The sequence below is a fragment of the Corythoichthys intestinalis genome, chromosome 17 (genome assembly GCF_030265065.1).
Source record: "Corythoichthys intestinalis isolate RoL2023-P3 chromosome 17, ASM3026506v1, whole genome shotgun sequence".
Taxonomy (NCBI): domain Eukaryota; kingdom Metazoa; phylum Chordata; class Actinopteri; order Syngnathiformes; family Syngnathidae; genus Corythoichthys; species Corythoichthys intestinalis.
Window position 1 is genome coordinate 37,866,263 of NC_080411.1, and position 26,600 is coordinate 37,892,862.

Here is a 26,600-nt window from a genome sequence, read left to right on the forward strand (position 1 = left end):
CTACACAAAATTCTTAATAAATAATGATGTTACTATTGCAAATATCAATTACAAAGAGCAAAACAAATAAATTATGAATAAAAATTGGAATAATAATAATAATAGTAATTTTAATACCTGTAATAATGTAACAAACAGGGTTCTAATGTGGCAAATGTGTTTGTGTGGTGTACCTGAACGCATTGCGTGGCTGACTTGACGGAGTGAGCCTTTTTACTTTCATTTTGTTTACTTGCTGCAGAGGACAGTGGTTTGAGGCCATTTTATTAATAAATCAGATGAAAAAGGAAGAAGTCTGATTATTAAGGCGTCGTTCACTAGCTGTCTAGCTTTGGAAAAAGTAGACGCTTCGGAGTGAGGACAGCATAGACAGATTTAAATGACAGTAGAGTGAAATGCCCACTACAGTCCTTATGTACCGTATGTTGAATGTATATATCCATTTTGTGTCTTATCTTTCCATTCCAACAAATTATTTTACAGAATATATATATATAATTTACAGAAAAATATGGCATATTTTATAGATGGTTCGAATTGCGATTAATTGCGATTAATTACGATTAATTAATTTTTAAGCTGTAATCAACTCGATTAAAATTTTTAATCGTTTGACAGCCCTAAAAAAAAAAAAAAAAATGTATATATATATATATATATATATATATATATATATATATATATATATATACAGTGGGGAGAACAAGTATTTGATACACTGTCAATGGGTTTTCCCATTGGCATATTTTTTTAATGGACTTATTTTGACCTTAAACATGAAGAAATGACATTTAACAAATGTGTTTGTTAATATTTCGTAAAGGACGTAAAATCGGAAATGTTGAATATAGCCTCTAATTTTAGCAAAACCGAACTTTTACTTTTTTTTTTTTTTTTATTGGTACTTTTTCCTTTTGTTTGGACACAAGCAACAAAAATAAAATGGTTAATAGCAAATATATTTTTTTCTGTAACATGGTGTTATTGGAAGCAGCCATATAATATAATAAAACTGAGCATTATCACGAATACTCATAAAAAAAGCTTTACATCCAACGCACATACAAAAAGATTTTACATCCCATTAGATTATACTCTTTTCTGTGTGGAGGTTTCTACATAATGGTTCAAACTGGGGGAAACGTCCTTCCCGCTGGTGCTACCACAACCCTGACGTCCCCTGTTGAACAGGGAACAACTAAAACGAGGTGTCTGAATTTCTGGTATCATTTGAGAGGCCAGAATCCTGGTGAGTCCCTCGAACACATAAGAAGCCAAAGACAAACTAACAGCCATATCAAATCGAATATATCTTTTTTTTTTCAGGTGTTCTGTCAGTTTATATGAAGCCTGTGAAGGGTGAGAGAATAAAGATCTTTACTGATGGTCAAAACCAAGGAGACACCTGGCGCCATGGTTATGGCAACATTTATAGCAACCTTGTGGACTGGCAGGTACAATTTGGTGGCATTAAATGCTTTGAAATGTTTGTAGGAAATAATAGAGTAAATTTGGGAATTTCTAAAAGTATTTACGATGTATGGAAAATATTAATGTAGTTCCCAATATACAGTGCTGGCCAAATGTATTGGCACCCCTGCAATTCTGTCAGATAATGCTCAATTTCTCCCAGAAAATGATTGCAATTACAAATGCTTTGGTAGTAATATCTTCATTTATTTTGCTTGCAATGAAAAACACAAGAGAGAATGAAAAATTTTTTAAAACATTATCATTTTACACGCACCCTCAGCCTACTTCTTGGTACCAAAACCTTTAGACAAAATAACTGCGAACAATTGCTTCCGGTATCCATCAATGAGTTTCTTACAATGCTCTGCTGGAATTTTAGACCATTCTTCTTTGGCCAACTGCTCCAGGTTTCTGAGATTTTCTCCAAACTGCCATTTTCAGATCTCTCCACAGGTGTTCTATGGGATTCAGGTCTGGACTCATCGCTGGTCCCTTTAGAAGTGTCCAGTGCTTTCTCTCAAACCATTTTCTAGTGCTTTTTGAAGTGTGTTTTTGGTCATTGTCCTGCTGGAAGACCTATGACTAGGGTTGTTCCGATCATGTTTTTTTGCTCCCGATCCGATCCCGATCGTTTTAGTTTGAGTATCTGCCGATCCCGATATTTCCCGATCCGATTGCTTTTTTTTTTCCTCCCGATTCAATTCCAATCATTCCCAATAATTTTTCCCGATCATATACATTTTGGCAATGCATTAAGAAAAAAATGAATAAAACTCGGACGAATATATACATTCAACATACAGTACATAAGTACTGTATTTGTTTATTATGACAATAAATCCTCAAGATGGCATATATATTATTAACATTCTTTCTGTGAGAGGGATCCACAGATAGAAAGACTTGTAATTCTTAAAGGATAAATGTGACTTTGTATATTGTGACTAAATATTGCCATCTAGTGTATTTGTTGAGCTTTCAGTAAATGATACTGTAGCCATCTGTTCTGCCCAAATGCATGATGGGAAGTGCAACCATGACTGTGCTTAGTGCTACCAATTGATATATCGTCTCTGCGTTGGGAAATAAAATAGGGTGTTAAGAAAAAGATCAATGACTACCTTGCTTCCCCACATTGCTCCCCACGATATTTCTAATCTTAGGGAGAGGGGTTGTAAGGCTTTAGCCATTTAAAACAAGGCTCCAAAGGCTGCAAAAATTCTCTTTACTCATTTTACGCTGCCTTTTATCTCTCTATATAGGTAAAACGGCGCCATTACAGATTGAGCGCGACAATGCGTGAGTGGGTCGTGCAGCGCATTCATTAATTGCGTTAAATATTTTAACGTGATGCATTTTTTAAAAAATTAATTACCGCCGTTATTGGGATAAATTTGATAACCCTACCTTAAGCCTAAACTAAAGACTCTGGAAGCGAAGGAATGCCACAAAAATAATAGAAATGTATACATAAATGGATGTATGCGGGGTGTCCAGGGAAGTTGTATGCATCCTTCTGCAGCTGGAAACTGGACATGTTTAAATCCAAACTGTTTTATACACTCCCAACAGCATGTAATAAATAATTTTTCTTCCTTCACAGTTTAGTCGGTCAATGGGCTTATTTTACAAGGATACTCATAGACAATTTGGTTTCCAGCTACTGGGGATCATATGCAACTTTTTTTGGAACACCCTATGTATTACTTATCAGACTTGGAACAATTAAGGAACTATGCGTAAATAATACACTTCACTGGTCCTTGGCATACATCTAATGGTGTTTGATAAACCTCTTCTTCTATCAGCTTTACAGGTGGAGTTTGTTGGCGTCCTGCCCTGGGCCGTCCCGCCGCCGGTCTTGGCCCCCGGGATTTTCGGCCGGGGCTTGTCTGGTTGCGTCTGGCTGTGCGGGGGGTCCCGTCGGGCGCGCGCTGGTGTCGTGGGCGGGTGGGGGGGCCGCGCGGGTGCCGGTCCGGGGCCGCGGTCCTTCCCCGGCCGGCCGGGGTGGGGTGGAGTTGGGGTGGGGGCCGGGGGGTGTATGCGGCAGCCATGGTTCCCTCCCAGGTCCGCCCGGCCGGAGCCGCGTCTCCCTGTACCGGGTGCCGGGGAGGTGCCCTCTGGTGCCATACCGCGCGCCCCTCTTGGCCCGGGGGTGGGTTGTGGGGGGTGCGCTTCCCTCCCCTTGGTCTGTTTCCGGCCCTGTCCGCCTCCCTAGGCCGTGGCGGCCGCGGCTGCCCCCCGGCCGGCGGGGTCGTTGGCGGGGCCTCTTGGGGCCCGCGGGGCCTAGTGTGAGGCTTGCTGTCCCTTGCCGGTGGGGTGGACGCCCCCTGGTCGCCGGCGCTTGGTGTGGCGCCTGCTCGGGGTGCGGGGTGGGTGGGAGGGGGGTGGGCGGTCGCGGAGGCGCCGTGGGTGGTCTGGGGCGGGGATTGATCGGGGCCCTGACGCTTCTTCCGCCCTGGGGCCGGTGGTTCTGGTGGACGGGGCCACGCCCGCGGGAGCCTGCCTCTTAACTCACGCACTTCTCACTTCGGCACTGTAAATATTTTTCACCCTGGCACTTACATGCTCATACATTTCTCCGGGGAGAGTTGGGACGGGGCTTTACAGTCCCAGCCCGACTCCCCCCTGTTTTTAATGCACCACACACCAAGGTTGTGGGATGGTTGGGACCTGTTGGGGGGGGGGGGGGGGGGCTCACGGCTGCCTCCTCACCACAGGCCCCGCCACCCCTGCACCTTTTTTAAATGCACCACACACATCATACTCCACAGGAGAGCTCCGGCAAAGGGCGGTGGGATGGGCGGCTGGACAGAAACTCCATGCTGCGGTCCCACTGCCCTAAGCCAAGCTCTCCTATTTTAATGCATACATTGCACTACCCTCCCCTCACACCCCCATCACGGTGCTGGGTGATGGCTGCCAGTCGGGAACCTGGCAGCCACAGTAATAGGGTGGTAGGTGGGTCCCACACTTTTTCTATATGGCGTGGCTCCCGGGGTGTGGCCTCCCCTCTGCCTCGGCTGCCGGCCGCGGGAGTGGGTTGGGGCGGTAGGGTCTCCGATCTTGCATCGCCCCGTGGCAGTTCCTGGGCGTTCTCCTGCCTCCGCCTTCCCCTCTCTTCTCTGGCTGGGCATCCGCCCTGCGCTCCGTCGCGGGTCGCTGGCTGGGCGCCGGTGTATCAGCGGGGTGTCGCCTGCACCGGCGGGGGACCCTGCCTTGCCTGGGGCTTGGTGGGCCGCTGGGGGTCCCGTGGCGTGCCGTGCCGGTTGGGGGGCTGTGGCTGTGGCTCGTGGCCCGGGTGGGCGGGCGGGGGTGGGTGTAGGCGTGGGGTTGGTGATACGTCCCCTCCTGCCATCCCTGAAGGCCGGTTGATGGGAGCGCGGGTGGCCCGGGGGACCACCCTGGGTCCCGGGGGGGGGACGGTGGCTCCTTTGCTGGGCGGCGGGAGGAGGGATGGGCTGCGCATGGCCCCCCCACCCCGCCACCCGCCCTCCCTCCCCGGGCTGGCTGGGTGGGGGCCGTGGCCCTGGGTTGGTGCCCGCGCGGTTTCTCCGCCCGTCTGCGTGGCTGTCACGCGCCCGGTGGGGCTTGCGTGCTGCTGGATGTGGTAGGGCATGCTCGGGTTGGGGGTTCCGGTGCCGGGATTGGCGATGCGGCGGCGTAGGGTTGGTCGCCAACGGGCTTACACTCATAAGAGATTCACACGATTACTGGGTTCTAGATCACAGAACTGATTTGTGTACACTCTACCCCTTTCAATCACTTAGCTTATAGTCTTATACTGGACTGTCTCAGAAAATTAGAATACACAATATTCTAATTTTCTGAGACAGTCCTGTACATTAATCCACCATTTAAAGCAGGGGTGTCCAAACTTTTTGCAAAGGGGACCAGATTTGGCGTGGTAAAAATGTGGGGGGCCGACCTTGGCTGACGTCCTTTACATAGAACAATATACAGGACTGTCTCAGAAAATTAGAATATTGTGTATTCTAATTTTCTGAGACAGTCCAGTAGACACCCCCACCCCCATTCTCCTCTTTCACTGGCCAATTGGCCCCCACATGGTGTAAACCGGAAATACATCTCGCTGACGATAGCACCAGCATATTAGTAACTAGTTTAGATGTTCAATGTATTTCTTGTTGTTGTTTGTGTATGTGTTTCTTTTCTTTCTTCTCTTGTATTTCTTTTCTTCTGTCCCCCCATAATCCCTTCCTGTTCGCTGCTTTGTCATAATAAAAAGGTATTTTGAAGGATCACAATGGGAGTATGTCAGACTCTCCATGTGAAACATTAAAACTGTTCAGAATCCGGGCACTTAGACTTCCATTCTCTGTGTCAAACAGCTGAACAGGACAGGTTTAAAAAAAAAAAAAAAAAAAAAAAAGACTCTGGATAAGTGTAACATATTATGTCTGTAACGTTAAATACAATTAGAAAATGATTTAATTAAAAAATATATATATATATTAAAAAAAGGCATGTCCGATATTTTTTTGCCGATTCCGATACTTTGAAAATGACGTGATCTCTACCTATGACCTCTGAGGGAGACCTAGCTTTCTCACAGTGGGCCCTACATTATGCTGCAAAATTTGTTGGTAGTCTTAAGACTTCATAATGCCATGCACACGGTCAAGCAGTCCAGTGCCAGAGGCAGAAGAGCAACCCAAAAACATCAGGGAACCTCCACAATATTTGACTATGGGGACCGTGTTCTTTTCTGTGAAGGCCTCGTTTTTTTCCCTGTAAACTCTATGTTGATGCCTTTTCCCAAAAAGCTCTACTTTTGTCTCATCTGACCAGAGAAAATTCCTCCAAAACGTTTTTGGCTTTCTTATGTAAGTTTAGGCAAACTACAGCCTGGCTTTTTTATGTCTCTGGGTCAGAAGTGGGGTCTTCCTGGGTATCCTACCACTATTGATGAATCTGCACATGGTAGACACAGGAACATTCAGGTTTTTGGAGATGGACTTGTAGCCTTGAGATTGCCAATGCTTCCTCACAATTTTGCTTCTCAAGTCCTCAGACAGTTCTTTGGTCTTCTTTCTTTTCTCCATGCTCAATGTGGAACATTTGATGTGGGAGGGTTGGCAGTGAATGGTTCGCTGCCAACCCTCCCACATCAAATGGATTGGACGTTTATTAGTGATAAACTCATCCCAATTCACAACAGAAAGATAAAAACAGCTTGTTTTTCTGTTTAATAGTGGTTTTGTAGAATATGCTAGAATGATTTCCTGATATTTTCCTTCCTATTATCCTAAAGTCACTTAAAAGCACTTGATAATTTCCCAAAGCATCATTCATTTTCCTTAGAAATTTAATGCACTGGGGTATTTGATTCTATAAAGTAATTAATATTGGTATTCATTAATTTTCAAATGATATGTTACATAATGACAGGACGTTTTGAGATCATTTTTCAATTTTCTACTGTTCCTATCTGACAAAAAAAATAGCTTCTACAATGCTCAAAGTTAAAATTGATAATAAATCATGTTCATACAAATAATTTATTAAAATGTTTTCTGCTGACCTTTTGTTTTACAGTTGCAGTTTGAGGTAATAGGAAACGGTGGAAAAGATGCTCATGTTGCGATTGATGATGTATTCCTTTCTGTACATCCATGTGAAAATCAAGGTTTGTAGGTTGAACAACCATTTTAATCTACAAGTACTATATTTATGCCCTGTCTATTTGTATTGGAGCACTTGCTTCCAGTATCTGCTAAAATTCTACATTTTTGTGCATTGTCGTAGGTTCAAAGTGCACTCTGGAAACAGGAATGTGCAGCTGGAGTAACACTCAAAACAATGAGCAGGACGAACTGGATTGGGAGTTGACGAGTCACGAGACAGAAAAGCACTACTCCACCCCCTCGGAAGACCACAGCCTTGGAACAGAGAAAGGTCAACGGTGGATGCAAATAAAGAGAAAGAATATTCTCACATGAAATCCAAAACAGAAATATGTCAAGGGACATGGTCATAATGTTCCAATCTCCATCTGCCAGGTCACTTCCTGTTTATTCCAAGTAGCAACCGGACCGCGGCCAATCAAAAAGCTCACTTGCTAAGCCCTCACTTGCCCCCGACTAAAGGCACTTGTGTGAAATTCTGGGCCTACATGAAGTTTCATTGTGAGTTTTTAAATTTTGGAATTTGAATTTTTTGTTTGTTTGTTTGTTTAATTTAAAAAAAATGCCAAAAGTTTTGGCATTGGTAGAGGTCTGTGTTCTCTTGAAGGGAAACTCAGACTTAAAGACTTGTAGGCTCCAATAAGTCACAAGTTTTCTCTTTTACTAAAATATGTCATAAGAAACACATAAAATATTGCCATTGATTTAAAAATGTATAATATTTAGTACATGTTTTGACCTACGGAGGGCGCCATGTTTTATGTGCGCAATGGATGCTCTGTAGTTTGTCACTCTCACTGGACAAACACTACCGGTGTTCTGCAATTTCTTCCTACGCGGCGAGATGTCCAACACATGCGCACATCAGTCAAAAGCGGCTAATACTTACTATTTGTGTTTTTAGTGAGTCTTTTATTACCTTATCATTGCCTCAAAATATTTATTTTGCATATGTTTCCCTCTCATACTTTTAAGCATTGTGTTTTCTTGCGTATTCAAACCACCCTTATTTGATATTACGATGTTTAAGTATTTTCTTAAAGCATCATTAAAATATGTTCTGTCTGATTGCATCTAAACAAAACAGTTGTACTTTGGGTGTCAAATTTGCATCGTGTAGGACGGTTCACGGTGTAGCACATTTTGGCATGTTTTTTTGTCTCATCCTGTCTCTCCTGTTCATTTTGCGTTTGCTGCCCGTTTTTTGAAATATTGACAGTTCTGTCACGCTCTTTAATGTTCCTCTCAGGTTCAAATTGAAAGGGCTGAACAGATGACGTTTAGGTAGCTAGAGTCATACTCTGGAAGCCCGGCAGCGTAACCTAGTGATGTCACCACCCTGTGATGTCAACAACAATGGCGACCGACCAGTTAAATTAATTTTTCAAAAAATGAAAACATCAAGAGGGGTTTTAATGTCAGATTATTTTAACTCATGGTAACATTTATCTTTTATGAACTAGAAGTCTTTCTATCCTTGGTTCCCTTTAGGTAAGGTGGCCCTGAAGTGCAAAACACAACAGCATATTCAAAAACTCCATGGCAAATCAAAAAACAACAGCAAATCAAAAAACAAATCAGCAAATTCGAAAACACAACGGCAAATCAAAAAAAACACAATTGCATATCAAAAAACAAAGTTACAATAAGGAACCGGAAAATGTAGGTACCAGTCAAAAAGTACACAAATCGCTGATTGGATGAATCTCCCGGAAAGGGTAGGCACTGATAAACTAGGACGTTATTCCGTTTATAGTGTAGGATTTGAAAATGAGCATTACCAAAGTCGCGAATGGGGATTCAGCTATAAATAAATATTTTTATTTAGAACATATGTATGAAGTAAAATATTGAAGTAAAATATTACTCCATACGTATGTCCGAATAAAAATAGTCATTTGTTTTGTATTATGTTGTAGCGTCACTAGGAGTACTGCTGGTGCTGCGATGTTGTGTCAGTGCGACTTTCCTTTCGATGCGTTCACTGTGGCAACGCATGTGTAGCGACGCTTCAATAGAGTATTCATTTATTTAAATTAAAATTTTTATTTTGGACATATTTTACATATTTTGGGACTGCATATGTATGAGCCGAATAAAAATATTTATTTCTAGCGGCAGCCACGTTCACGTCTTTGGTAATGCTCATTTTCAAATACCATGCTAGAAGCAGAATAATTTCCTAGTTCATCAGAACCTGGCCTAAATGGTAGATTCGTCCAATCAGCGATGAGTGTACTTTTTGACTGATACCTACCTTTTCCGGTTCCGCTATGTGATTTTATTTGTTGATTTGCTGTTGTGTTTCCTTATTTGTCATGGTTTTTTAAGTTGCTGTAGTGTTTTCTGATTTGTTGTTGTGTGTCATTTTGTTTTTTGATTTGCCGTTGTTTTTTGATTTGTCATTTTGTTTTTTGATTTGCCGTTTTGTTTTTTGATTTGCTGTTGTGTTTTGCACTTCAGGGCTACCATACTTAAGTGCTCTGTTTCTGAAGGCTAATATGTTTAGTCCAAACTATACGGGACACAATGACATGCGTTATATCCTCCCACATTTTTTCTTTTCTTTGCAGCAGACAGCCAGCTAAAGGTATGGACATTGTCCAAAGGTCTTTTGACAGAGCAGCTGGAGGTAAAAGAGCTTGCAGGACCATGGGCACGTTTCGACGTTGACATTGTCTCAACTGAGGAATACCAGGTGAGATTTTAACATGTTGTAAAACATTCAATAAATCCCATTGTGACACTGATTGTTATCCATACTACTTTTGTTACCAGATTGTGTTTGAGGGAACAAAGGGTGCCTATGGTGTCTTGGCTCTGGATGACATTGAGTACACCCTCGGAGTCAACTGTGCTAATGAAGTCACTGACGGAAGTAAGGAATGACAGATTTGGCTTCCTTTTTGTTCATATTAATTTGTAAAAAATAAAATGTGCCAAACCTAAAACTCAAATCTACATAGAGTTGTTGCAAAATCCTTAATAATTGTGGCAAATTTAAGATTTTTTTTTTCAAAATGTACATTTATGAAATATATTGTAGCAGGACTTTTATCGTATGCAGGTCCTGGCAAATATTTTGGTAATCGCTAATGCAATCATCCAACTATACTTCTGTAGTAAAGAAGTGGACCCGGAAGAGAAGAAAAAAAAATCTTTTTTTTTTAATTGAATGTCCACTTTGTCCATTTTTTCCATAAAAATGATCCCCATTCCTTTTCCTTTGTAGCCTCAACCAAGACCAGTAATGCAGGAGGGATTGCTGCATCAGTCATTGTAGTTGTGCTACTGCTTGGCACATTGATTGCTCTCTTTATTTTCTACCTACGAACCCAAAAGAAGGTTAGAGCATTGACTGATACATCATCATCATCTCCTGAAACTCAAACTGGTTTTAGCAACCAGATCTATGATGCGGACCTTATGGTAAGTTTGTGTCGAAATGCTTTGGCGGATGGCTAAAATATCTTCAATTTAGTTGAAACACTAGCCATCTGGTTTCTTTAATTGCTAGATTAATGTTTCCCTTATCAACAGGTTGACTATGTGACAATTCCACCAACACAAAATGGCCCGATGGCAACAGGATTCAACAATGTCTCTGTGAGTGATTTCTGTTATCTATAATTAGAAGTATTTTTAATGTTTATTACACGCAATGTTCACTGTGTGCAGGTCCCTGATGGTGTCAAAGAGAGGGAGGTGGCGTGAGAATAGAAGCGTGGCGGTCCGGCTACCTATTCGTGGCCTCGTTAAATTTAGGCGATATCACAGCAGAAGAACTGCTTGTGTCGACCTTACACCGCACACACACGCACACAATCTAGTGTTGCAGGATACCAATTCCGACGCCTGGCTGTGTGGTATTGGCCGATGGTGATACTGTACCAATACCATGTTTGTTTTTTGTTTTTTTTAAACAGTGGTACCTCTACATACGAATTTAATTCGTTCCAGGACATGGTTTGTAAGTCGAAATGGTCATGTGTCGAGCACATAGCAATACAAATGAATTATAAATTCAAATTGGAATAATAATAATGAACGGAAACTTTAAGAAAGTGTTTTTATTGTCACCTTAACCTTGGAGACTAGCGAACAGAGGTGGGAATAGAAGTCGGCTGCATGTGGATACGGTGAACTAAGTTCTGTTTAATTTAACAAATGCATTAAATAAGACACATGTAAAACAAATAAATTATGAAAAAAAAAAAGTTTTTTTTGTCATCATGCTGGCGAATACAGGTCGGAGGGAGGAGACAGAAGGTGTTTAGGCGGGTGTGGGGGCTGGACTGGTGAACCGCGTTGTCTAGCAAGTTTACTCACATGCACACCACGCTCATATTTTTCTATCATTTCTTTTTAATTTCAATGGTAAGCATTACCATTTTCTTTTTCACCACTTGCACTAACTTTCTCGGGACCCATGTTGATATCTCTCTCAAGAAAATCCGCCACGCATCCATCTTGCGGGAAAACAATGAACTTGCGCTGTCATAAATCATTGTATTTCGAGCATATCGTCATAAGTGGAAACAAATGACAGGTCAAATTTTAGGTCTGATGTCGAAAGAATCGAATGTCGACGCGATCGTACATTTGTCGAGGTACCACTGTACACATTTTTTTCCCTTTTAATACTAAATTACTGCATACTCACTTGAATGTAAAGTAATTGCTATCATAACTTGATCAAATACTGATTAACTCATTAGCTGCCATCGATGGCGCTGGACGTTTTACTAGTGATACACTAATTGGTGGAACGGTGCATTTGGTCAGCAGAAGAGACAGTCATCTTGGGTAAGACGACCAGCTGTCGGAAAATAGATCTGAAAAGTATATATTGCACAGCATCGGTACGTTACTTTTTAGTACTCGCCGAAATGATGATGTGATTTAGTGCCGTATCCGTCCCGATACTGGTATCAGTATTGGTGCAACACTAACACACATTCATAAATACTTACTGATGACAGAAATAATTAGCACGTACTGTTTTCAGAGCTTGTGATGACCTCAGGGCTGTGTAGTTTATCGTCAGTGGACAGATGTGAATAGGTCCGATTAGTGTTTCAGGGATAGAAACGTGACAATAAGACCTCTTTTAAAGTTATAAAGCACCTCTTAAAATCTTAAATAGCATTATTATTTGAATTAGAATCATATTTTGAGACGATTCGACTATATACAACAATTTGGCAAAGCGCAGATGAAATAAGAAATCTGCCGTTTAGCCCCTGCCTGTCATTATAGCGTTCTAGCGTCCCCATCTGGTGGATGACATCGGCAGGGTCACAATTTAATCTGATATAGAATTATTCAGAACGAGGCCAGAACGAAGAAAATGCGACGAAGAGAGCAGCAAAATGTCATTGTATCCCTCTGTCTATTCCAATATTTTTACAGAATATTCTTTCCATCTAAGTGTTTTTCCCCAGTTGCTAAATAAATGTTATGATCATGACAAATAAATCTTATGCTGAATGAAATATGAAATATTAAAAATGCATTTATTCAGTACGACATGGAATAATTACTCCATAATCGTCAAAACTGTCGACTTCTTGCACCTCCCGTACGATATTTTATGCCACCGGAGTTAGTCCGGCTTTTGTCATTTCCCTGCCCCGGCTTCGGAGAGTGTAAATAAATCAGGAGGCGTGACAGCTAGCAGACACGCTAACCCGAACTGAGCGGCGTTTCCAAGTCTTTTCTCACCTTTCGAAGCGAAAAATCACACAAAGCATTCCCGGAGCATATCACACAGCGGCAGGGTTGTCGATTGTCTTCATGGATCTTCAACCCCGTTGGTGGTGAGCAAGTTACAGCTCGTCATTCCCCTGCTGGAGGCAGGAGAGCTCGTTGGCCGGGGAAGCAGCTGGAGAGTGACCGTTGGAGGAGCGCGTAATTGCCCGAGCCCAACTCAAAGATAGTGGTCTATTGCTGGGCACACACAGAGGGCAGAGGGGCTGGAAGTCTGGACGATATGGAGAACTGCACAAGCATAAGTCGAGTACAGCACTCTCCCGGCGGGCACGGAAGAGGACCGAGGGGTGTGTGTGCAAGCCACTGGTCGTTGGCCGAGTGGCATTCTCGGTGGACAAGGAGCCTTGTCAGCCACAAAATGCAAGCCATCTCTGTATGAAAACGTGCCATGATCCCAGTATTTGACATAATACAAAACATGATGTTTACTCACTTCCTTGTAAATCCAATGGTCCCAAAGTTGTCTGACATGTTTTGGCCAATCTTTGGGTGAACGGGAACTTTTTGAAACCCAAAAAGGCTCACACGCCTCTCCCTGGTGCAGCAACAAAACCCTGCAGCACATTTGGCTGGCGTGATGCGAAAAATAAACGAATTAATCCACATAATCAGCCTAATCCATAGTCCATCTGCATGCTATGAAGCAATGCTGCATTGGGAGATCCTGACCCGGTTGACGTCACATTCGCAATCGTCCTCAACCCAAGACTGGAGCCGGAAGTCACTAATTTTTATGGCGCGGGATTAAAAAAATTGAATAAATAAAACTATCACTTCCATACACATCCAAACGGTCCATTTCATTCAGGAGCATAAAATACCACGTGAAATATGAAATAAGCAAGCTTTTTGCTGTCATAGGCACTTTAAAGCATCGACATTAATGACCTCGGATTTAAAGACTTGTAGGTTCTAATGAGCCGCAATTGTTTTCTCTTTTTCTAAAATATGTTATTAGATCCTGCCCCAAGTGGAGGAGTTCAAGTATCTTGGGGTCTTGTTCACGAGTGAGGGTAGGAGGGAGCAGGAGACCTACAGGCGGATCGGTGCAGCGTCTGCAGTGATGCGGACTCTGCACCGGTCCGTTGTGGTGAAGAACGAGCTGAGCCAAAAGGCGAAGCTCTCGATTTCCTGGTCGATCTACGTTCCTACCCTCACCTATGTTCACGAGCTGTGGGTCGTGACCGAAAGAACAAGATCCCGGATACAAGCGGCCGAAATGAGTTTCCTCCGCAGGGTGTCCGGGCTCTCCCTTAGAGATAGGGTGAGAAGCTCGGTCATCCGGGAGGGGCTTGGTGTTGAGCCGCTACTCCTCCGCATTGAGAGAAGCCAGTTGAGGTGGCTCGGATATCTGGTTCGAATGCCTCCTGGACGCCTCCCTGGAGAGGTGTTCCGGGCATGTCCCACCGGCGGGAGGCCCCGGGGTCGACCCAGGACACGCTGGAGAGACTATGTCTCTCGGCTGGCCTGGGAACGCCTTGGAATCCCGCCGGAGGAGCTGGCTGAAGTGGCTGGGGAGAGGGAAGTCTGGGCTTCCTTGCTAAAGCTGCTGCCCCCGCGACCCGACCCCGGAATAAGCAGAAGATAATGGATGGATGGATGGATGGATGTTATTAGAAGCACAAAAAATATTGCCATTGGTTTAAAAATCTATAATATTTAGTACATGTTTTGACCTAAGGAGGACGCCATGTTTTTTGCGCGCGATGGTAGCTCGGGGTGATGACGTAGTTTGTCACTGTCACTAGACGAAGACTACAGGTGTTCTGCAATTCCTTCTACGCAGCGAGACATGCGCACATCAGTTAAAATCGGCTGGTACTTACTATTTGTATTTTTATTGCGTCTTTCATTACCTTTTCATTGCCTCAAAATACTTTTTGCATGTGTTTCCCTCCCATACTTTTAAGCATTGGGTTTTCTTGTGGTAGCTTTAAAGCAGATTGTTGATCTGTTGACCACATTAGTTATGTAGCGTATTTAAACCACTCTTATTTGATATTAGTATGTTTAAGTATTTTGTTAAGGCATCTTCAGTAAGTTCTGTCTATGCATCAAAACAAAACAAGCTGAAAGCGCACGGTTGTACTTTGGGTGTCAAATTTGCCTCTTGTAGGATGTTTCACGGTGTAGCACATTTTGGCAGAACGTTTTTTTTCTTGTCTCATCATGTCTTTCCTGTTCATTTTGCCTTTGCTGCTCGTTTTGTGAAATATCGACAGTGCTGTCATGCTCATTAATGTTCCTCTCAGGTTTAAATTGAAAGGGTTAAACAGATGACATGTTTATGTCACTAGAGTCATACTCTGAAAGCCTGGCAACGTAACCATGTGATGTCACCGCCCTGCAACTTCAACAACAATGGCAACCTACTAGTTGAACTAATTTTACAAATTGTATAAAAACGAAAACATCAAGGGAGGTTTTAATATCAAATCATTTTAACTCATAAAAACGTTTATGTTTTAAGAACTACGAGTCTTTACATCCGTGGATCCCTTAAAGTTGTAATGAAAAGGCATTTAAAGTAAGTTGTGAACAAGAAGTTTGAAGAACAAAAGTTCATGAGGATGAGAGGAGTTTTTGGGGAGTTATAATGTGAACACCAACAATAGAAAGATTTCCTTTCAGGGCAATTCAAAGTCTAAGAAAGATGAAAGGGAGGGTAAATGATTGTCAATTTAAGAAATGTTGACAGCTAGTAAATGGATGTTTAAGCATGTAAAAGATTAATCTGTATATTTGATGATAAATATATTAAATTGATGAGCATTGGAAATATTCTGTCGGCTTCCTTTTTTTTTTTGACACACCTAGAAAATAGTTTTTAAAAAATAATAATAGACACCTGTATCTGTACTTTTACGTAAGTTTAAAAAAAAATAAAAATAAAAAAGTGAGTAATTCATCCACTACTGAAGATGACAGAGTTTAGCATTGTTCTTGGCTCTGTAAGTGTAATTCTATGAGACTGTGTGTTTTATTGATTTTATGTGTACTACATTTTTATGTGTTGATTGTTTTTACTGAGAAGTACAGCATAAATAAAAAGCATTTAATTACTTGTACAATACCTCTTACCTCAGCCAGCCAAGACAGCCTCCATTTACCCGTACCTTAATAATGAGGACAAGTGGGAAACAAAATGGATGTACGGATGAACATGTCCAACCAGTCTTGCATGAAACTCCACAAACATGCTTAAGAAGAAATCAAACATGACAAAGTGCTGAGTGCTGAAAAATTCCCCAAATTGTGCTCACGTCTTGTCATACTTTCCCAAAACTTTGCCGTTTCAGTCAGAATTATTTTCTGATCGCGTCATATTGAGCTGCCAGTGACACACAACAGTCGTTTGTGGGTTTTTTTCTGTTTACGTAGTTTCTTCATGCAGCTAAAACCTATTAAGTTGCTTATATACCGGTATTAGCCCAGTTTTTGGATTATTTTTTAAAGTTTTAATTGAGTTCACTGAGTTGCAAACGTCGACTCATCTTGACAACTCATAATCATGTTGGTTTGATTTGTCATGGGAGTTCATGTTCAACTCAGGTAAACCTGTGCATTGTACTGCAAGGACAGTTCATCTTCACATGCCTGCCTCTGTTTTTTAAATGGAAATTTTCCAATTAGCTTGATTTGTCATTGTGAGGCATATAGCATTGACAGCCAAAATGTCTGGGCACATTATCTTGGTATAGTTTAGTACGTAAATGTTATGCTTGTATATACTATACACTACATGCCGGTATGTATGCAAATAAGTTAAAAATGTCTGTGTAATTCCTGATACAGTGCAGTGAAAAAGTATTTGCCACCCTTCTCTATTTCTGTTGTTTGCATATTCATCGTACGCAAAGGTTTCAGTTATCAAACCAATTACCAGATACACTGCTGGCCAAAAGTATTGGCACCCCTGTAATTCTGTCAGATAATGCTCAGTTTCTCCCAGAAAATGATTGCAATTACAAATGCTTTCATAATAATATCTTCATTTATTTTGCTTGCAATGAAAAAACGCACAAGAGAATGACAAAAAAAAAATTAGATCATTATCACTCTACACAAAACTGAGCCGGACAAAAGTTTTGGCCCCCTTAGCCTAGTACTGAGATGGCGCATACTTCCTCACAATTTTGCTTCTCAAGTCTTCAGACAGTTCTTTGGTCTTCTTTCTTTTCTCCATGCCCAATGCAGTACACACAAGGACACAGGACAGAGGTTGAGTCGACTTTATTCCACTTTAACTGGCTGCAAGTGTGATTTAGTTATTGCCACCACCTGTTATGTTCCATAGGTAAGTAACAGGTGCTATTAATTACACAAATTAGAGAAGCATCACACGATTTTTCAAAGGGTGCCAATACTTTTGTCCAGCCCATTTTTGGAGTTATATATATATATAGATATATGTATATGTGCCCTGCGATTGGCTGGCAACCAGTTCAGGGTGTCCCCTGCCTACTGCCCGTAGTTAGCTGAAATAGGCTCCAGCACCTCCGCGACCCTCATGAGGAAAAAGGGGCATGGAAAATGAATGGATGAATAAATTATATATGTATATGTGTATACAAAGGCTGAAAAAGCAGTTTCTGCTCTTGCACCCCTCTTTAAAATAATCTGCTGTATTTTAAACCCAAATAACTGTTGTGTTTGATAGAATAATATGTCTATGTGCTGCCATAGCAGTTTCGTGGCTCATTAAGCCCCCAAACTATTTTTAATTTGTCCATTTTACCCTGGAGATCCCCATTTACAGACACCGCGCAACCGCTTTTGTAAACCCAGTCATAAAAAGAAGGTAAATAATTATATTTATTATTTGAAATGTCTATTTTTTTTAGCTTTAAATCATTAATTGATGTGTAGTATTTAGTTTAAAAAAGAAAAAAAGTACTATAAAATTATTCACTCGCATATTTTAAACTTTTAAACAAATTATGTCACAATGAAAAAAAATAGTGTCTGTAAATAGGTCACATCTACCTCATAAGTATCACTTAATTTGTATTTTTTTTTTTTTTTGTTACTGTCACATTTTAACCCGATATTTTAGATGATGAATAATCGATCCAAAAAAAAGAAAAATTAGAACGTTTGAAGGGGTATATATTTGAAGAAGAAAATCTCAACCACTCCTTGATGTCTGCGATTTCTGCATCGCAACCCTTGTTATATTACCGTGTTTCACCCATAAAATCGCCAAAAATCATGGTGTCTTTAATTATGCTCTCTCATGTTCTCACCTCGAGTTTAGGTTTAGGGGTATAAAAATTTTTTTTTTAAATGCCCTCCCGTTCAAAAATGTTCTTCCCCCAGAAAATTGAGACTAAGCTTTCCAATGATGAAACATGCATATAGGACAATTTTGAAATTTGGCCAAAGTGGGAGGTCTCATTGCGGAACTTCAAGTCACTTGAGTCTTTTCCGCCATACACCATTGTATGGCGGAAAAGACTAAATATACATACATATATATATATATATATATATATATATATATATATATATATATATATATATATATATATATATATATATATATATATATATATATATATATATATATATATATATATATATAGGAGCATATTGCTCCTTGATAAATAAAAAATTTTCAACCTGCATTTTGTACTTTGTTAATTGGGTTGTCCCTGTGTGATATTACATTTGGTTTGACGAACTGAACCTGTTTGTCATATAAACTTAATATTTAAAAAAAAAAAAAAAAAAAAAAAGTACATGAGTAGTTGAACACTCCTATTAAGACATGCACTCGCTCGCTCACACACACACGCACACACACAGGCTGTCTGTCTCTGATGCCACATTCTGTTTGTCTGCCAGTCATTTGCATGCAGTTAAATACCACAAACAGGTTCTGTTTTGTGCTAATAAGGAGCTGTTTCTTGACATCAGAATTTGCAGTTGAGGAAGCCTTCGACAGAGTAAGTTGCATGTGTCATATGGAATACCTACTGGATTAATATAGAAGATAGAGTAGAATTAGCGCATATCAAGTAGCTGTAATAACAATATTCTCACTTGCAGTACTCTAAGTACTGTATAAAAATAAAGTGAATAGTTAACAGGATTTACAGGCTATCAAAATATTAACCATTACATGTGAAAAACCTAGTGAAGTAAAACATGATAGCTAGTAAACTATGTGGTATGGTTTTTTTTTTTTTTCTTTTTTTTTTTCTGTCAAGTTGTGAGTTTAAATAGATGTAATCCAGAAAGGTTGGCTGGAAAATAACGCCTGTGACACACAGAAACCTCAACTGATGCTAGGATGCATTGAAAAGTCAGATCTGATTAAATAAGTCATTAACATTAAGACTTTGTTTAATAACAAAATTGATGATTTCCATTGTCACAACATGCTATTACAGGAGAGAAAGCAATTTTAGATAAACATGTCGACAGCTTCGATTAGCTCCTGCTTCAACAAGACTGTCCGTGAGCATTACATGAGGCTACCCCAAGGGGACAAATGCCAGGTGACTTATATCTGGATTGATGGAACTGGAGAAGGACTTCGCAACAAAACCCGGACCCTGGATAGCGAACCAAAAAATATAGATGGTAAAACACAGTTTTATTGATTATTTCACACATTCCTAGATCCTCAAAAACATTGAATGTTAAAGTTTTTCATTTTTAAATCGATCCACTAATTTAATTGCTGAGTCTGATTTGTGCAATAATCTGATTACTTTTAGAAATTCCTGAATGGAACTTTGATGGGTCAAGCACAAACCAGTCAGAGGGCTCCAACAGTGACATGTACCTCATCCCAGTGTGCATGTTCAGAGATCCATTCACTCTTGACCCCAACAAATTGGTCCTCTGCGAAGTTTTAAAATACAACCGCCTTCCTGCAGGTATGTTTTTAGCTTCTTATTTTGACCTATGCAACTATTCAAAATAAGACATGATATTAGTCACAATTTTTATATTTTCTGTCTAGAAACAAACCATCGAATGAAATGCAAGAAAGCTATGGACCAGGTTAAAGAGCACGAGATATGGTTTGGCATAGAGCAGGAATACACACTCTTCGGGAGTGATGGCCGTCCGTTTGGTTGGCCTAAAAATGGATTTCCTGCACCTCAAGGTATTTACTGTATGTAGAAAGAAAAGTATTGAAATGCAACTTTTGCAACACAAAAATAACTTGACTAAAGTTATTTATTTACTCATTTCAACATAAATTTTGGGCATTTAATACTACAACTGTACTGTGCCAACCCTGACAACTGTAACAATGATTGTATTACTACAGTGATCCCCCATTTTTCGCAGTTAATGGGGAGCAGAACCCGCCGCAATAAGTGTAAAACCGCAAAGTAGCGCACCCTTTTTTTGTGTGTGTTCAATGAATTTATTCAGATTTAGCATTGAAAAGAGATACATATAAGACATGGTTTTTTTTTTTTTTCCAAAAATGTAATTAAAAAATATGTATATATATTTTAATGAATGGTTTTTAAGCACATAGAATTTAATAATTATGATAAGTGTTAAACTTGTTACTGTCCCACCGAATTACATTTTTTTTTAACAAGAATAAAGTATTGCACTGTAGTGGAAAAATGCTTGGCTTTATTAAATGCTTCTGTTACCTCCCTTGGCTGTGCATCTTGGAGTGACATGTGGAAATAACAAACTGCTCAGGATCACTTTTAACATGTGGCGTGTATTGGCGGGAAGACAACGCGTCCGACTGCCTCGAATGTCGCCACACACACACACACACACACGCACACCCACACACACACACACACACACATATTCATTCCAGCGCGCGCTTCCTTATCCCCCCACCCGTGCAATGCGCACACAGAGTCTGTCTGTTCCAAGGCAGCACTTCATTGTGTGAGTATACTCAAATCCTCTGACTTACACACAATGAGTTGGCAGAGCAACCGTTTAACAATTTAAATGATGATTGACGCATGCAGCGCTTTAGAAGCCCGTGACTCTGGCAAGATCAAACACAAACATCTGTCAACATCGTTAACTTTAATAAGCTTTAATAAACTTCAGTGCACGTGCACTGCCTACCTGGGGAACAAAGAGCACAGAGAGGGAGGGAGGGAGAGAGAGTGAGACTAAGCGATCAGTTCGGGACAGCTCATCTGTATTTTATTTTTATTTTTTTGTAATTGAAAAAAAATCCGTGATAGAAAGTTTGAAGCGCGAAGTAGCAAGGGATCACTGTATACTATACTAACTACCGGTAACTATACTGCAATACCAACCTAACATCATATAATTATTAAAGTCGATCTCCGCAATACACATGCAACAAACAACCAGATCGAGATGCACCACACGCCAATAAATTTTAATAACTTTAGGATTTCTGCCAAGAAATTATTTTACTAAAGTTGCTTCTCAAAATAAAAAAAAAAGTTACACATTTTATTGTTAAGCACAGTGACGATGGTTCAGTCCATCATAGTTGTAGTTGGGCTGCCAACAGGTTAGAGCACAAGTGCCCAGGTCCGGTTCTTGAAAGCCCCTATCCAGCTTGTTTTCCATGTCTCCCTCCTCCAACACACCTGAATCAAATAATCAGGATTGTTATCAGGCTCCTGTGGAGCTTGATGATTAGCTGATCATTTGATTCAATTGTGTAAAAGTGCCTATGACATCATAAAAAAAATCTTGAATAGCATTATTACGTGAATTAAAATCATATTTTGAGAAAATTTGACTGTATACAACAATTTGGCAAAGCGCAGATGACAGGAAATTAGTCTTTCAATCTGCCGTATAGCTACTCCTGTCATTCTAGCGCTCTGGCGCCGCCATCTGGTGATGACATCGGGAGAGTAACAATTTCAGCTGATTTAGAATTCAGCCCAAAGGAGGAGGAACATTCAGAACGAGGAAAATACGACAGAGAGCAGCAAAATTTCATCGTTTTTATCTCTCTACTCCAGTATTTTTACAGGATATTCTTTTTATGTAAGTATTTTTCCCTGATTGCTAAATAAATTGTGGCTAAATTACTGCATAATGGTCAAAACTGCTGACTTCTTAAACCTCCCAAACAGTATTTTGTGCCACCAGAGTTAGTCCGGCTTATGTCATTTCCCTGCCCCGGCTTCATAGACAGAGGAAAAAGCGCCAACAAAACAGGAGGCGTGAGAGCTAGGTGACATGCTAACTAGAGCTGAAACGAGTACTCGAGCAACTCGAGTAATTCGAGTTTAAAAACTGATCCGAGTAATTTTATTCACCTCGAGTAATCGTTTATTTTGACAGCTCTAAGCATTACGTTTTGCTCGGACTACTTTTAATGCGGGACAACTCGCTGTCACGTGCGGAGAGGAAGAAGGAAAAAAAAAAAAACTTACTGCAGCTGACAGCCGCCACAAACGACGCCGACGTTGCTAAATACTAGCCCGCATGATGCACGTTGGTAACAGCTAGCGTCTGATGCGTCTCATAAAGATCACATGTATGTTGAACTAGATGCACAATGACAGACTCGGCCGCGTCTGGGCAGCGTTATTAAACAGCCGCCATCTTAAAGCAGTATAGCGCTAAGCGCTAATAAAGAGCGCTAAGCGCTAATAAATAAGATTAACGTTGCTGTCGCTACTAGCTCACGTAAAGTTAGCCCTGCGGAGGGCTAGGTTTCAATTAATTATGACCACTGTCGATGCGTTACTAACGTGTCTTACATACAGGCAATAACATAACATAGCATTGTGGAGTGATGAGGGTGTAAAATAAAAACTTAATCATGCTAACTATCAATTTTAGCTCAGTAGTCATTGCTGGATAAAACACCAAGTAGCACTGGTCCCTAATGTGCTCCAATACAGCCTGTATCATACATTTATTTTGAACACTGCAAAAACTCAAAATCCTATCAGGACTTACAGTTTAGACTAACTTAAAACTTAACTAGAACTTAAAAATGGCTTGACACAAAGAGAAATTCAATTGAAACACGTGGGAAAAAATCCTAACTTTTAAGTGATGTGTGTTATCAAGCGTAACGGCATTTTTAGGTACTATATATATATATATATATATATATATTTTTTTTTTTTTTTTTTTTTTTTTTTAAATAAGATCTAAAAGTTTTTTGAGTGAAAGCAGTGAATTAGTCTTTTTTTTTTAATTCTAGCTACATCTGAGATGCAATTGTTGGCTGTTTTCAACAATATACATCGAAAATAAAGACATTGACTGACTGAAAATGGTTCAAGATTACATGAAATGTCTTCTTTTCTCATGTATATTTATAATTGCTCTTCACCTAAAAATATATTTGTTTTATCCGATTACTCGATTAATCGATAGAATTTTCAGTCGATTACTCGATTACTAAAATATTCGATAGCTGCAGCCCTAATGCTAACCCAAACCAAGCGGCTCTTCCAAGACTCTTCCTCGCCTTTGAAAATGAAAAATCACTCAAAACTACCCCGACTAATGTCACACACGGCGGTGGGGGTGATTGTCTCCACCGATCGGCCAGCCCCCAACGGGGAGCAAGTTTCCGGTCGTCGTTCTGCTGCACCCCCCCCGGCAGGCAGGCATTGCTCGTCGCCGGTGACGCAGAAAGGAATGAATGCCGAAAATGGCTATTCTCGGTGGACAAACGGCTGACGTCGGAGCGCGTGGCTGCTCGAGCCCAAGCCGAGTATAGCGCTCTCTAGGCGGGCACGTGAAGAGGGTCGAGGAGGGTGGAAGTCTCAACACAATCGAGAACCGGAGATGAAAGCGGGGGCTCCTCGCGCCCAACCTGAGGATAGCACTCTATAGGCGGGCACACATTAATTGGCCTGCGACCATGGTGTTCGGCAAGCTGTCGGTCGTTGGCCGATTGGCCTTCTAGGGGGACAGGGAGCATTGTCACCCACAAAATGCAAGCCACCTCCTTATTAAAACATTTGCCATGATTCCAGTATTTGACATAACATAAAACACTTAGCTTACTCACTGGCCTCCGTCCAATGGTCTCTAGATTGTCAGACTTGTTTTGCCCATTCTTCGTGGTGAACAGGGATCACGCTCCCTGGTGTTTTTAGTCCACTGATGTCACATTCGCCTTCTCCCTCAATCCAGACTCTGGCCGGGAGTCACTCATTTTCATGGCACGGTATTCAAAAAATTGAATAAATACATAGATCACTTTCACACACATCCAACCAGTCCATTTTATTCAGTAGCATAAAATACCACATGTAATATGAAATAAACATGCTTTTTTTGCGTCGCTGGCACTTTAAAGGAGGGAGACATGGAAAATAAGGTGGATAGAGGCTCTCAAGGACCGATCTTGGGCACCCCTGGGTTCGAGGCACCCAAATGAAAAATAGACAGTATTCACAATCAGTGTTGCTATATAACCGCGTTAGAGTATAACAATGTTTCTAATGGCGTTTTTTTTTTTTTTTTTTCAGTACTGAGTAATCTAATTAATTACTTTTCCCATCTTTGCAACGTTGTTACCGTTACCGGGTATGTGAAGAGACGCGTTACTACAATTTGGTTGAATGAAGCGCAAGTTGTCTGATTTTGTCACACATCAGCTGCGTGCTTAGAGAGAGCAGAGTGGGAGGGGGGAGGAGGGTGGGGAAGAAGATAGTGTTTTTATTCTTCATAGACATCTTTGATATGAAAGATGTTATGGAATGTATAATGTAATAACATGTAGTAGAACATGAAAAGGACCGTCAGTTACTTTGGTGAGTAACTAATTACTCTTACAATGAGGTAACTGATTTACTAACTCAATTACATTTTGGGAGAAGTAAATTGTAACTGTAAATAATTACTTTTTAAAAGTAAGATTAACAACACTGTTCAAAATATCCTTCCACCAGCAAGTATTTGTAATTTATGTTATTCTGCTGCACGAGTTGAACAATGAACATTTGCTTCCAAAACTCCTTACAATTTTTCAGGCAATCCCAAGAGTGACACTGAATAACTTAAATGTTTTTAAGGTCCTTACTATTGTGGAGTGGGCGCTGACAAAGCTATTGGACGGGACATTGTAGAATGTCACTACAAGGCATGTCTCTACGCTGGGATCAAAATCTTTGGGACAAATGCTGAAGTTATGCCAGCTCAGGCAAGTGTAAAAAGATAACATGGTTTACGTTGCTATTGTGATTATTTCCCCAGGCTATCTTCTTTAGTTGTGCATATCGGAAATGTTATTCCCTTTTTTTTTTTTTCATTATTTTGTCTTTGAACTTTAGTGGGAGTTCCAGGTTGGTCCCTGCGTAGGTATTGAAATAGCAGATCAATTGTGGGTTGCACGCTTCCTGTTGCACCGTATATGTGAAGATTTTGGGGTTATTGCAACTTTGGATCCAAAACCAATGAAGGGAAGCTGGAATGGTGCTGGCGGGCACACTAATGTCAGCACCAAACAGATGAGGGAAGAAGGAGGATTGCAGTGAGTAAACAATTCTCGAAATTCGTGTTATTGTTCTAAATCACATCACCTGTAGATGTTTTGAAAAAAAGTTTGAGCTCATGTATTTCCTCATACAGTATTTACAGGTGCTCATTTACTTAAAGACAGAGGAGATTTTTATTTTGGCAAGAGCGTCAGGAGGGAAACTATATTTTAAATATTGAGAATAGGAAATATAGCATTCTCTTATGTACTTTTTGATGGCAGATACATTGAGAAGGCTATCGAGAAGCTCAGCAAAAGACACGCGGAGCACATCAAGGTGTATGACCCACACGGTGGTCAGGACAACCTTAGACGCCTCATCGGTCATCTTGAGACCTCCAGCATCACCGAATTTTCTGCTGGAATTGCAAACAGAGGCGCTAGCATCCGTGTTCCTCGCCAGGTGGGCCAAGAAAAGAAGGGCTACTTTGAAGACCGTCGCCCCGCAGCAAACTGTGACCCATACCTCGTGACTGAGGCCATCGTAAGAACCTGCCTGCTTGATGATGATCAAGAAGTGAAGTCCAATTAGATAAGATGACAAGGCGGAGTCAATTCAACAGTATGTCTGCTTGTAGCGCATATATAAATGTATGTCACTGTAACTGAAGAATTTAAATGTTCATGCTTCTTTCCCCCCATTTTATTATCAACTGTATTTTTTATGCTAATTGCCATTTAGCCATCCATGGCATGTTGCATTATTCAGTCGTGTGTTTTCTAACATATTTGGTCTCTGGATATTTATTATCAATTTTAACAGTCTTGAGAGATTCAAGTAATAGAACTAAACTATTAAAACTGGGGGTAAAAGGTATTTTATAACTTTCTGTAAAATGTCATTTTAAAAAAAATGTTGAGGAATAAATTAGGACACCCCCACATTCAATCCCACTGATAATGGCTAAAATCACATCTTAACCCATTGTTTTGAAAGAGGCTTCCCTTATTTAAACCTCGCATTTAGTTTGGTGTGCCCCTGACTGTTGAAGTGAGAGAAAAATGTAAACATTTCTTAATAAAGAAATTAATATTTGATGGGGTGCCGTAATTTTTTCACTTGACTGTATGCTAGCAATAAAATAGTTGATTTCTTTTTTAGATAAAATTATACAGTTGGATTTGGTCAAACATTTTGGTCTTCAAATCATCTGTGATTAATAAACGACAACTCTGTCAATCCATCCATGTATTTATCCGATCTACACTATCTATTTGTGAACCTATTACTACTTTGTGTATGTGCATTACACCAAAGTTGT

General features: G+C 40.6%; 2 protein-coding genes across 2 annotated transcripts in view; both read left to right on the top strand.

The window, feature by feature from the left end:
- mamdc4 (MAM domain containing 4) overlaps positions 1–10,835 on the top strand; it is a 51,481-nt gene extending 40,646 nt beyond the window's left edge. The window contains exons 20-29 of the mRNA XM_057818338.1: positions 1,112–1,249; positions 1,327–1,454; positions 7,033–7,123; positions 7,243–7,392; positions 7,497–7,622; positions 9,695–9,819; positions 9,900–9,999; positions 10,354–10,550; positions 10,662–10,727; positions 10,800–10,835. Of these exons, the coding sequence (XP_057674321.1) occupies positions 1,112–1,249; positions 1,327–1,454; positions 7,033–7,123; positions 7,243–7,392; positions 7,497–7,622; positions 9,695–9,819; positions 9,900–9,999; positions 10,354–10,550; positions 10,662–10,727; positions 10,800–10,835 (1,157 nt within the window). The remainder of the gene's footprint in view (positions 1–1,111; positions 1,250–1,326; positions 1,455–7,032; positions 7,124–7,242; positions 7,393–7,496; positions 7,623–9,694; positions 9,820–9,899; positions 10,000–10,353; positions 10,551–10,661; positions 10,728–10,799) is intronic.
- A 7,859-nt stretch (positions 10,836–18,694) lies between these two features.
- LOC130905254 (glutamine synthetase-like) lies at positions 18,695–26,280 on the top strand. Its single transcript, XM_057818447.1, has 7 exons — positions 18,695–18,841; positions 19,289–19,481; positions 19,619–19,780; positions 19,867–20,013; positions 24,875–25,002; positions 25,133–25,332; positions 25,561–26,280. The coding sequence occupies exons 2-7, from the start codon at positions 19,313–19,315 to the stop codon at positions 25,868–25,870; spliced, it is 1,116 nt and encodes a 371-aa protein (XP_057674430.1). The 5' UTR covers positions 18,695–18,841; positions 19,289–19,312; the 3' UTR covers positions 25,871–26,280.
- The last annotated feature ends 320 nt before the right edge of the window (positions 26,281–26,600 follow it).

Bases quoted from the DNA above. Each gene is read 5' to 3' on its own strand.
- LOC130905254 (XM_057818447.1), top strand. From the start codon at position 19,313: ATGTCGACAGCTTCGATTAGCTCCTGCTTCAACAAGACTGTCCGTGAG. The intron at 19,482-19,618 runs GTAAAACACAGT...GATTACTTTTAG, and splicing joins CGAACCAAAAAATATAGATG to AAATTCCTGAATGGAACTTT. The intron at 19,781-19,866 runs GTATGTTTTTAG...TTTTCTGTCTAG, and splicing joins ATACAACCGCCTTCCTGCAG to AAACAAACCATCGAATGAAA.